The sequence below is a fragment of a genome, unplaced genomic scaffold, assembly GCF_019419815.1.
Source record: "Pyrus x bretschneideri cultivar Hongxiangsu unplaced genomic scaffold, Pyrus_bretschneideri_v1 Contig6, whole genome shotgun sequence".
NCBI lineage: Eukaryota > Viridiplantae > Streptophyta > Magnoliopsida > Rosales > Rosaceae > Pyrus > Pyrus x bretschneideri.
This window is the reverse complement of record NW_025999798.1, coordinates 10,146,409-10,159,017: the sequence shown is the minus strand read 5'-3', so window position 1 is coordinate 10,159,017 and position 12,609 is coordinate 10,146,409. Positions and strand designations below refer to the sequence as shown.

Here is a 12,609-nt window from a genome sequence, read left to right as displayed (position 1 = left end):
TGGAAAATTATGTACTCTCCACATATTAATTTGATTATTATATGACAAGCTGTTATTTAATAAATTGAAGGCCACATGATGTGTTGAGCATGCTAAAGAATCTGGTTAGAAACCGTGGTGCTTCTAACATAACTCTAAACGACTTAATCAACTGTGGTGCAACTAACTTCTCGTACCCTTCATGACTAACCAAGCAACAAGGATGAACACAAGCCGCAGGTCGCGCCATGGGAAAAGCTGTTGACCGTGGCACTTACTAATTCATCCATTTTCTACGTCTTTCAATCTCGATCTGTTGCCTTGATGTCGTCTAATACATAAGCCCCTCACGCACGCACACATATGCATTTTCACCGAGCTACTCTCTCCTTTCTCTCTACTCCGGTCGGTCACCTCGTCTTGTAACATAATTAGGTTCAAGAATTAATCAGGTATAACCAAGCAAAGCATAAGAAGAAAAAAAGGGTAGGAATCATGGCGGGGGGATTCGGGGGGCCGACAGGCGGCGAAGATTTTGAAGGAAAGGTCACGCCTATTGTGGTCATTTCTTGCATATTGGCCGCTAGCGGAGGCCTAATGTTTGGTTATGATATTGGCATTTCAGGTACTTGTATAAAACCTACAATATGTCATGTATATATGCGCAAAATTTTGTTTTGTTTCATGAATCAAAAATTAAATTTGTTGTACATATTAATTTTAAATTTGATGTACCAATCAATGCAGGTGGTGTTACATCAATGCCCGACTTCCTAAAGGAATTCTTCCCGGTTGTGTATAGGAAGCAGCAAATTCCAGGACTTGAGAGTAATTACTGTAAATATGACAATCAAGGTCTACAATTGTTCACGTCTTCATTGTACCTTGCTGCATTGACAGCAACCTTCTTCGCGTCGTACACAACCAGAGTTCTGGGCAGAAGGATGACCATGTTGATGGCCGGGTTTTTCTTCATAGCCGGAACTATTTTTAATGCTGCAGCTAAGAACCTTATCATGCTCATTATTGGGAGGCTCTTACTTGGTTGCGGAGTTGGTTTTGCTAACCAGGTAAATACATAATTACTTAACCAGGTAAATACTAATTAATGATCGGTTAACTCATGGATAAATAATTTGATCGTGTTGCCATTTTTTTCAACCATAACAGGCCGTACCACTTTTCCTTTCGGAGATTGCACCCACAAGAATTCGTGGAGCACTTAACTTGCTCTTCCAGCTCATGGTCACCATTGGCATTCTTGTAGCACAACTTATCAATTATGGAACTGCCAAGTAAGCCAGCCTATCTCCCCATGAAACTTTTGTTTGTAATTGTATCATTGTCACATGGTATTACTAGTTCATGAAGGTAGAAAACGATTTATACTCTATACTTTGGTATTAATTAATGTACACGGGATAGGGCCGGCCCATGCCCAGTGAGGGTAGGGGGACCGTCCGGGGCCCAAAAAAATTAGGGGCACCAAAATTATTAGTATGGCATATTTATATACATTTTCATAAGAGTATAATTTTATAAAATTTGGTTTAATGACAAAGAAATTTAACTAGAACCGGAGATTTTGTTGTTTGAAATTAATGAGGAAGTCTTGAGTCCAAAACACCATTTGTGCTTATTTAAATTCCAATTTTAAAAAATTTCTTTTCATAACAGTATAAAGTTAAAAAATTTGGCTAAATGATCAAACGTTTAATTAGAAGCAATGCTTTTTCTATTTAAAATTAACGAGAGGTTCTAAGTTCGAAATGCTATGTGCATGTTTTTTTTTTTGTTTTTTTGTTTTTTAATTTTTACAAATTTTTGTCTGGTTGTTAATTTATTTTGTGAGTTGCTATTTTTAAACATTCGTTCCAATTCAAGTCTAATTTTCAACAAAGGGTAATGCGTAGACTAAATTTTTAGATTAAATTTGCAAATCATATGACGTGTCATCAAACGGTTTAATTTGGTGCCCATTCATTACTTATACATATCCTTAAAGACTCAAAAATATCATTATTTTTTATTCTTATATTGACGGAGTTAGTAAATAAGAAAAAACCCCTCATGATTTATACAAAAACACTTTAAAAATTCAGATGGAAGACAAAACTTATAATCTATCTACCTATAAGCCCAAAGTTTTTTGGTTTCCTTCTCTTGATACAAAACAAATTAGTTTTTCTGTATTTCTAAATTAATGAGTTTGAAGTTCTTTTCTAAATATAATTTTATCAATGTCTTATGTGTAAAAATAAATAATTTTTTTATATGAAGTGAGGGTACATTTTTTGGCATCGCCTCGGACCTCAAAAATCTCTGAACTAGCCCTGACATGGGATATAACAGTGGTGAATTACCAGTATTATAGTCACACCGAAGAATTTGAATCAATATCTATCTGAGGGTGGGGCTTAATAGGAATCCCAAGTTCCTAACCAAATTTTTTGAATTTCGATTTTTCTTGAAGTTCCCAACTACAATTTTGTATTTCGGTTTCTCTCCAAGTTCCCAACTACAATGTTTGTGCTACCACATGCAGGATTAAAGGGGGATATGGATGGCGGGTATCACTGGGTTTGGCTGGCATTCCATCACTCTTGCTAACATTGGGGGCTGTCATTGTAACAGACACTCCAAACAGTTTGATCCAACGAGGGAAGTTGGAGCAAGGAAAAAAAGTTCTGAAAAGGATCCGGGGTATTGAGAATGTCGATCCAGAATTCCTTGAGATTCTCGAGGCAAGTCGCGCTGCTAAAGAAGTGAAGCATCCCTTCAGAAATCTCCTCAACCGTAAAAACAGACCTCAACTGGTCATTACAATTTTCTTGCAGGTCATTAAGTATTTAATTGCCTTGGTTAATGTAAATCATACTGAGTATTTTAATCGAATAATATATTGTCAACCAGAGGAAAAAAATAATGGACCTTACATAATGGACTAAAATGAGAATCCAAACTAACACTAGAATTTTTCACATAAAACCATTATTCAAGGGCAACAATCTATATATCCCTACTTTTAATGGCCAAGGTTTTCATAGCATAATATATTGCGTGTTATAATTGACAACTTGACAACATAATTAATTTGTCAGAAGAAAATTTTCTCGAATTTTGGTTGTGTCTGAATTCTATATGTGGTAATGTTTTCTGCAGTTCTTCCAGCAATTCACAGGCATTAACTCGATCAATTTTTACGCCCCAGTTTTGTTCCAAACCTTGGGATTTAAGAATGATGCTTCCCTTTACTCATCGGTTATAACGGGTGTTATCATGGTTCTCGGAGCCATTATTTCAATCTTCTTTGTCGACAGATCTGGTCGCCGTGTGCTCTTGATTGAAGGTGGCATCCAAATGTTCCTCTCTCACGTCGTCATTGCGATCATACTTGGGATGAAACTTAAGGATCAATCCAACGACCTCGATCACGGCTTGGGAATTCTTGTGGTTGTTGTAATCTGCTCTTTTGTGGGTTCCTTTGGATGGTCATGGGGGCCCCTTTGCTGGTTGGTTGCCAGCGAGATATTCCCGCTAGAGGCTCGATCGGCCGGGCAGAGTGTGACTGTGTGTGTAAACATGTTGTTCACATTTGTTATAGCACAGGCCTTCCTCTCAATGCTTTGTCACATGAAGTTTGCGATTTTCTTATTCTTCGCAGCGTGGGTCTTTCTCATGACAGTCTTCGTGTTCTTTTTACTTCCGGAGACTAGAGGTGTCCCTATTGAAGAAATGGTAGAGGTAGTATGGAGGGAGCATTGGTTTTGGAAGAGATATGTGGATGACTGTGAAGATAACCCTAAGGAGAAGGGACATGCTTGAAGCATTGGCCTTATTCACGCGGCCTTCGAATGGCAGTTTTCCAATCAATTTTTTGTTGCTTAATTTTCTCAATTGTAGGTTACATGCCGATTGTGCTTGCATTCACTTCTATATTGTTACAGTTTGAATTGTAACTTTTTTTTTTTTTTATCAGTTTAATTTCCAGTTTCCCTTCAAATAATTTCGTTCTCTGTTGTGCTTAATTTGCTTCTGTACTATTACAGTCAACACTACAAGAATAAACATAATATAGATAGGGGGAGAAAAAAGTACTGCTTGGAACATTATTCCAGTTTCCCATCAAGTAATGACCACGTCGCGGTGGGGTTTGTTAGAATCTAGAGAGAGATTTAGTAAGAAAGATAGAGAGAGAGAAAGAGAAATGAAAAATGTGAATTGTATTGATTGAATAACGTTATATTTCGGTATACATATCATCATTTACATATAGAATAACTACCTATCTTATTAACTAAGTAAGGTATAACAAACTTCTCATAACAAACTCTAACAACACTACTCAACATCATTTTACATTACTACCCTTAATATCCCCTCTCAAACTAAGTTGAGGTAGCCGAAGAGAAAGTTTGTCTCGGAGAAGAAGGAATCGATCCTTGGATAATGTTTTAGTACAAATATCTGCAGTTTGATCTTGTGTACAGACAAAGTGCACGGTGATAGAATTGGCCAAGACTTTCTCCCTAATTTAGTGGTAGTCAATCTCCACATGCTTGGTTCGAGCATGAAAAAGGGGATTCTTAGCAAGAGATATAGCAGATATGTTGTCACACCAAAGTTTGGGAGGGCATGGAAGAACAAGACCAATATCGACTAACAATTTGCAAATCCAAGCCAATTCAGCAGCAGTGTTAGCTAAAGATCGGTATTCTGCTTCAGCGGATGATTTAGCCACGGTGGGTTGTTTCTTAGCACTCAAACTTAGGAGTAAATCACCCAGAAAAATACATAATCCACCTGTGGATCGCCGATCTATAGTGCAGCCAACCCAATCTGCATCTGAAAAACTATGAATACTGAGAGTTGCAGAACATTTTGGAAACCAGAGACCAAGAGAAATAGAACCCTTCAAATATCTAAAAATGTGTTTGACAGCCTGGAAATGAGATTCTCGTGGACTTTGCATGAACTGACAAACTAGATTTATTGCAAAAGACAAATCTGGTCAAGTCCAGGTTAAGTATCGAAAGTTTGCCTCTAGTGTAAATGTTTAGATGCTTGAAGATATGTGGAAAGTGTGTAATCAGGAGATAGATGAGATGAGAGATGATGTTTGGTTGCTAAGAAAGCCTTAGGTTTGAAAATACCAGACTTATACTGAGTGGTCATAGGATGAAGATTAGAAATAATGGGAGGACGGTGGAGAGGTGATGAGATAAATAAGGGATTAGAATTTGAGGGTGAAAGAGTAGGTGAAGTAGGTAAGGGATTGGAATGCGAGGGTGATATAGATGCAGTGTTTAATAAAGCATATGATGAAGGAAGATTAAAGGAATAAGTAAAGGTTAATGAGGTTGGGATGGAGGATGAATTGGAAATAGGTTGAACTGGAGGAAGATGACTCACATCAGATTGGTTATGATGAAATGGAAATGTGTGTTCATCAAAGATTACATGTCCGAAAATATAAAGTTTCCCAGTATGAGCATCCAAACACCTATAGCCTTTGTGATTGAGGCTATATCCCAAAAACACACAAGGTTTGCTTTTAGGATCAAGTTTAGAGGATGTGTAAGGTTTTAACCAAGGAAAACACCTATAACCAAAGACCTTGAGAGTTGTGTAATTTGGTGGTTTATGAAATAATAGTTCCCAAGGAGAAGGTTTGACATCAGTGGGCATTCGATTGATGAGAAAAAGGGCTGTTGAAAATGCTTCAACCCAATAGGTGTGAAAAACTTGAGATGCTGCAAGAATAGTTCGGGCAGTTTCAACTAAATGCCTGTGCTTTCTTTCAGCATAACCATTTTGTTTTGGAGTATGAGGGCAGTTGAGTTGGTGAGAGATCCCATGTATTTGAAAGAAATCAGAGAAGTTATGATTGATAAATTCACCACTGGAGTCAGATCTTAAAGTAATAACCTTGAATCCCAACATGTTTTCAACTATAGATTTAAAATGAACAAATGTACTGAAAACTTCAGATTTGTACTTTAATGGAAAGAACCAAGAATACTTGGTAAAATCATCAACCAAGAGAAGATAATACCGATATCCATTAATAGAAGAAATGAGGGTCATCAGTGTGCAATAGCTCAAGAGGTTTGCTTGTGTTACAAGGAACAGAGGTATATGATTTTTGAGAACATTTACCTAAAGCACAACTAAAGCACACAAATTTATTTATCCTATCTGAAAGAGAGATACTAGACTGTGAAGCTAGTTCATTTAAAATTTTGAAAGAGGGATGGCCTAAACGTTGATGCCAGATACCCTAAGAAGCTTTAATACTGGTCACATAAGTATGATGATTGCCAGAAACAGAATGTGCAAGAAATGGGATAGAATCTAGCTTTGACAGGGCCTTTAAAAAACTCATTCCCCAAAGTGAGATCCTTCACAATGAAGTGAAAGGAATATATATGAATGGAGCACCAGTTATTAATGATAAATTGATTTGCAAAAATCAAATCTTGTTTTAGATCAAGAACATGCAACACATTATTCAAATCAAATGTATGAGTAGATGTATGAAGACTAGAAGAACCAGAGTGAGTGATAGGCAAACCTTTTCCGTCGTTAATATAGACTTGTCAGGATCATTGTAGAATTTAGGACTTTAAAGATTTGTGTAAGAATTGGTTATATGAGAGCTGGTGCCAGTATCAAGAAGCCATGTTGGAGTAGTGGAAGAAATGTTAGCATGAAGTGCTGTCTGTGAATGCTTGTTGCCATAGCCATGATTCATACGATGTGGACAATCAATTGCCTCATGATCAAATTGACAGCATATTTGACATGAATTCCTTCTATTGAAATTATTGAAATTGGATTTGGAGCCACAATTATTCTTCTGATGACCTTGGCGAGAGAAATTATGGCGAGAATTGTAGGATCGAGAATTATTGGTGCGATTCTGAAAATTTCTAGGGTTAGAGAAATTCCGATCCATGCCACGACCTTGTGAGGAGTTGAAATTCAAGCTTTGTTGAACATAATACGCCTGAGAATTAGTCACCGAGTGGTGTAGGAAGAATGCCGGTGGATGAATTATAAGCTTGAAATGACGCTGATGGAGAAACCTTCTTGCGATTTGTCAATTGAATCTCCTTACTGAGCAACAAGCCATGTAACTCATCAATGGTGGTTAAACCAAGGAAAAACTGAATAGTATCAACAAAAGCATCATATTCAGGTGGTAATCTACGAAGAGTGACAGAGATGAGCTCCGAATCATCAACTGGAGCACCAGCATTTGCAAGAGCATCAACGATTTCTTCAATTTGTTGAATATAAGCAGCCGTAGTGGAATCACCTTTAGTAATTGTTCGAAAGCGAGAACGGAGTTCATGGATATATGATTGAGATGTCGTCGCAAGGCGAGACTCCAATTTTGCCCATAGATCACGAGTAGAGGGAACACCAACAATGTAGTGGATCAGAAGGTTCGAGAGTGTCGAATTGATCCAGATTAGAATGTTTTGATTGTTCTCAAACCATGTCACATACTAAGGATTCACAGTCGAATTGCGATTTCCTGAAGAATCAAGGAGATATTTAGACGGCGCCACCATGGAACCATAAATTATTTTGGTGAGATTATATCAACGAAAGATCGGTGCAAACAAAGCACTCCAGGTGATCCAATTTGTAGTGGTCAGTTTGATCGAAACCAGCGAGGTGATGTTCTAGATTGTGATTGAAGAACTGAACGAATTAGGGAACGAATTTGAGACTGAACAATTTGCAGGAGATGGCTGCTATGAAGAATCAGAGGAAAGCGAATGAGGTACCGCCATTGTTGGTAGCTTAGGGTTGCAAGAAGAGAGGACACAGAGAACGTAGGGACACAAAGGATCGTCGAAGGTCGTTAGACACCAGCGATAGATACCATGTTAGAATCTAGAGAGAGATTCAGTAAGAAAGATAGAGAAGGAAAGAGAGAAATAAAAAATGTGAATTGTATTGATTGAATAATGTTACACTTCGGTATATATACCATCATTTACATATAGAATAACTACCTATCTTATTAACTAAGTAAAGTATAATAAACTTCTCCTAACAAACTCTAACAACACTACTCAGCATCATTTTACATTAGTACCCTTAATAGGGTTGACGTACATGCAGGGCGGAGGCTCGCGTTCGGAGAGCACGGAGCTCAGGAACCGCTGGATCAGTTAGGGGTTTGGTGGGCTCAGATGGGGCGGTCGAACCATCACAACAACTTTGATCGGGTTGGGTTTGGAGGGTTGAGATTTGAGAATTAGATCGAATTTCTTCCATCTAGGAGGAAGATGAAGGGAAAACATAATTATTTTTTAATTTTTATTTTACCAATTTTTATTTTTTCATTTTTTTTAAAATTGTCCATGTGGAGCCACATTGACATATGTATGCAAGTTAGCGTTCACATGGGAGATACACTACACTTTAACGGAGTTACTTATGGTCAACCGAACGAAAGTATGAATTTGGGAGAAAAAATGTAACTTCAGGCATGAGATTGGGATAAAAAAAACCCTGATGTATGAAGGTTTGAAAATCACGATATTTCACGATAGTAAAGTGAGAATTACTTTACATTCCAATAGAGGTAACTCGCCAATACAATTAGGTCTCATCTCTATTAATGAAAGCATAGTGATTGTGCTTGGGCTAAGGTTATTTGGCGACATTTTGTCCCACCTCGGCTATCTATTTTGGCTTGGTGACTTTTTCATGATAACTTCCAACCGAAGGGGCTCTAAAACAGCGTGGTATATCTTTGGCATTTATGTGTTATTTATATCATATTTCTGAGAAATCTACTGCTCATCTTTTCTTCAGCTATCTGATATCTAGGTTGCTTTTGAGGTGATTAGCATGCCAATTTGGTACTTCTTTGCCTCTTTCAGATTCTTCGGTTGATTTTTAGGATGTCTATGTGCGTAAGCCCTTTTCCTAACAATTGCATAATCTCTGGATTTTTGCGGGTCAACTATTTCGGCTATTTGGAAAGCTCGAAGTAAGGTTGTTTTTTAAGGTCGACCAATCTACTTTCATCGAATGTGCATGTCTATCAATTATGGGACTGTTCATGGTGGTAAATTTATTCCTGGCTACTCTCCACATTCAACTTTACCTTCATCTCTAGTTTCAAACTTCTCTTCGGAAGACTCAAATTATTCTTGGGATGCCTTCTGCTCCGGAAATAAGTCATCCATTTTCTTTTCTCTAATTGGACCAGTGTTAGAATCAACACTTTCAACCATAATTTCCAACACCTCAGCGTCAGAGAAGTGGTCATCCACCTCGAAATTAGGATTTGATCCTAGGGATTCTTCGCTTCCTACTTCTAAAGGTCCATTGCCATCTTTTACAGTTTGGTCATCGGCATGAACTGTAGCCATTTCATGATGATTTAACTCCAAATGTGTTTGTGGATGCAAATTTCTTCCTTCTTGTTCTTGGACGAAAATGCACCTACAAAAACATTTAACACCTTAGGTCAAGGCCAAGAGCCTCCGATGCCAAAGTTAGAATTTTGAGGGAAAAGTGTTTGGAGAATTTAGAGAATTTTGCAAGAGGATTCAACTTAGGTTTTTGGGGAAATGAAGTGGTATTTATAGGGGTGTGGCTGGCCCTATTTGGAGAGGTGGGGCCACATTGGTGGTTTTTGGGTGTAATTGCAAGTTATTATGTCACCATAATATCTTGCAATCAATTAGGAAATTAATTAATTAATTAATTAATTAGAAAATCAATTAATTAATTTAGTTAATTAATCCTATTTTGAATGAATATTTGGAGGTTACCTTGTGGGGAAGAGTTGATGAAGATGGATAAAATAGGTTTTGAATAAATACCTATTTTGATCACTTTTGACCTTGATTGAGTGATGATTGTCCGCTGCTCGCATGTAGGAGTTCTGATGTGCCTCAAGAGTAATCTTGTCTTTTTAACCCAAAAATCCACGTTTTGCCTTCATTTTTTTCTTGATTATTTTTGGCTCCACAAATGCCCTTACACCTGTTGGGCTGCTTACAGGAAAGGGTAGCAGGTGTAAAGATTTTCTTACTTTAGGAAACGTAGGAATGTTTCCTATTTTGATGTAGATTCCCTTTTTAATTGGAGATTAAATTCTTCTAGGAAAGGGAAATAAATCACTTCTAAAGTCTATTTAAGTCTACCTTAAGTAGATAATTAAATCAACTTTAGAAAGCAATTTATTCTACCCTACAGGAGATAGAAAGATAGAGGATATTTGTTCCCCCTCCCCTAGCAATCTTATACACTTGCCCGTACAAAGGATCGTCTTTTGTTGTGTTCTTCGTCTTCTCCGCGCCGCACTAAGGTAAGAAAAATTTAATTTTCCTTATCTTTTTCTGAGTACCATGAATGGTGTTGGCTGCTTAGTCCTCTTTGTTGGTTGAAAGGATGGTTGCTCTCAAGAGAGAAGGTAAAGAAGATCAATGCAGATGCATTGGCTCGTCTGATCGCTATCGTGGAGCTTACTATGAATGAAGGTGGAAAGAAATGATCTTCCCCGCCTGCTCAAGAGATGGTAGTTGAGAAAATAATTGAAGACTTCCTCCGTTACTTGTTAGGGTTCGCTTGCTGCCGAAAGGCTTATGATTGAAATGACTTCTTTCAATGGGAAGAAAAATGAGGCTGCTAAATCTGAGCCTGTGGCGCCTTCCATGTCGAGAATGGCTAGTACGAGTGATGATAGGATTGCTCAGTGTAAAGGTTCTGTCATGCCTCAGTGCTGAAGTCTGTACCAAGACGTCCGTTAGGAGTTAAGTTTGGTTCACATTTGGAGAAGCTTGCTATTATGAGGAGCGATAAGGTGAACTTTGTTGCTAAAGTAACGCCAAGGCCCACTCCCCTTGCTGCTAAGACTGATTCGCCTGCTAAGAAGGAGGAAACTGGTCGCGTGGGTAGCTGCGAGAAATCTACCAAGCCTGCTTCTGGAGAGGCAGATGTTACATACCTCAGATTTAAGATCTTGAGCGTGCCGTTTTTGAGCTTCGTTTCGCTCTTTATGCAAAAGATGAAGAGTTGACTGCTGCTTATAACTAAGTGATCCACTTCAAGAAAATTGTTGATAGGCTTGAACCTCAACTGTTGGAACTCCAAGGTGCATTGAAGATCAATGGAAGTTTGAAAAAATAAGTGGATGAGCTGCATCGCGTCCTTGTTGGTCTTTTCGAGGAGAACGAGCAGCTGAAAGGTGAGAAGGCTGGGCTCGAGGCTTCGCTTGTTCAGAGTTTTGCCAATTTCTACCAGCTGGGTCATGTATATCATCTCTTTGGTAGGTCATCTGGCTTCGAGTTTGCTGGGAAAGACTTCGAAACTTTCTCTATTTCTCCAGAAGACTTGCTTGTCTTTACTTTTGAGGCTTTCATTGGTGAAGTAGTTGAAGGAGTTGGTGCCCAAGGTGGGGCAGTCAGGGATGAAGCGTTGGATGGTGCTGTTGCTGAGGGTGCCACGGCTGCTGAATGTGTGATGACCAAGTAATCGTGGAACGTCTAAGTTGCTAAGGAGTAATCTTTTATGTAGTCTTTAGGATTTTCTTTGTTTTCCTTGTTATTTTTTCTTTGCTTGAACTTCTTCGGCCTTTACTAGTCATTTATCAATTTTGCTAGAAAATTTAATAAACTTGATTCATTCGCTTTGATCCATCTTCGCTTCTTTTGTTCATGCCCTAACCTTTAGACTTTATAGACCAGTGGTAGGCATGCTACTTTTCTATATGTAGGCAGGCCGCGTCACCTATGTAGCCATAAGTGTTGGTGTAGAACTTTGTAAAGTTGTTAGCCATAGGGTCAGTAGCCGGATGCCTTATTTACAAAAGCAAACAAGTCTGTATGACCACTAGGCTATTGATTTTGGCTTTCTTCAATTCCATAGGTTGTGTAGCAAGTATCACAAGAATGTGCGGTTGTATCAGTCTAGCGCGACTTTATTGCTCGAAAGGTAAGCCGTAGGCAGTCTTTTGGAAATCGTAAGCTACCTTAGTGCACTCGGTAGCAGCTTTAGGGTTTGAGGGTAGCCGTTCATAGGGCGTATTGTGTAATATGCCTTCTCTGTCTTTGAGGCCTGGTTTCCCATAGATTAGGCCAAGAGACCCAAAATCCTTCAGTTAGCTAAGCCTTGAAAAAGATCATTGTGGCTACTTCTAGGAATCCCGGCACAAGCTATATTGCACCTAGTTATACCAAGGCAACCCAGCTCATCTACGTTTGGATATTCAAAGTGTAAGTTTATACTCCTGCTTTGGAAAGCAGACCCATGTGGGTGTCGAGGAATTGGTTTACCCTATTGCACTGGAGAGCAATTAGTTTATCCTCTTACACAAGAGAGCAGACCCAGATAGGTGTCGGCATTGGAGAACATGGTTGGTCCCTAAGGGGCGCAATTCCTGCGATAAGTCCCTAAGAAGGGTGTGGTCTTCTTTTGAAGTGCATAAGTGATCAGTTATTGTAAGCATGTAACAGAGCCAAGTTGTAGATTACTTCTAAATTCCTCATTGAAAAACAAGTAAAACGAACAAGAACTTAGCTGTAAGGTAGGAACTGTATAGTAATTGGATAATCATTGGCTTGCAAGGTGGTGCCCTTCAAGCTGCTTGAGTCT

At 38.5% G+C, this 12,609-nt stretch overlaps 1 protein-coding gene across 1 annotated transcript; it reads left to right on the top strand.

The window, feature by feature from the left end:
* Positions 1 to 385: 385 nt before the first annotated feature.
* On the top strand, positions 386 to 3,963 carry LOC103954185 (sugar transport protein 13-like). Its single transcript, XM_009365991.3, has 5 exons — positions 386 to 604; positions 727 to 1,049; positions 1,150 to 1,274; positions 2,525 to 2,816; positions 3,142 to 3,963. Exons 1-5 carry the CDS (start codon positions 475 to 477, stop codon positions 3,802 to 3,804), a joined length of 1,533 nt encoding a protein of 510 aa, XP_009364266.2. The 5' UTR covers positions 386 to 474; the 3' UTR covers positions 3,805 to 3,963.
* The last annotated feature ends 8,646 nt before the right edge of the window (positions 3,964 to 12,609 follow it).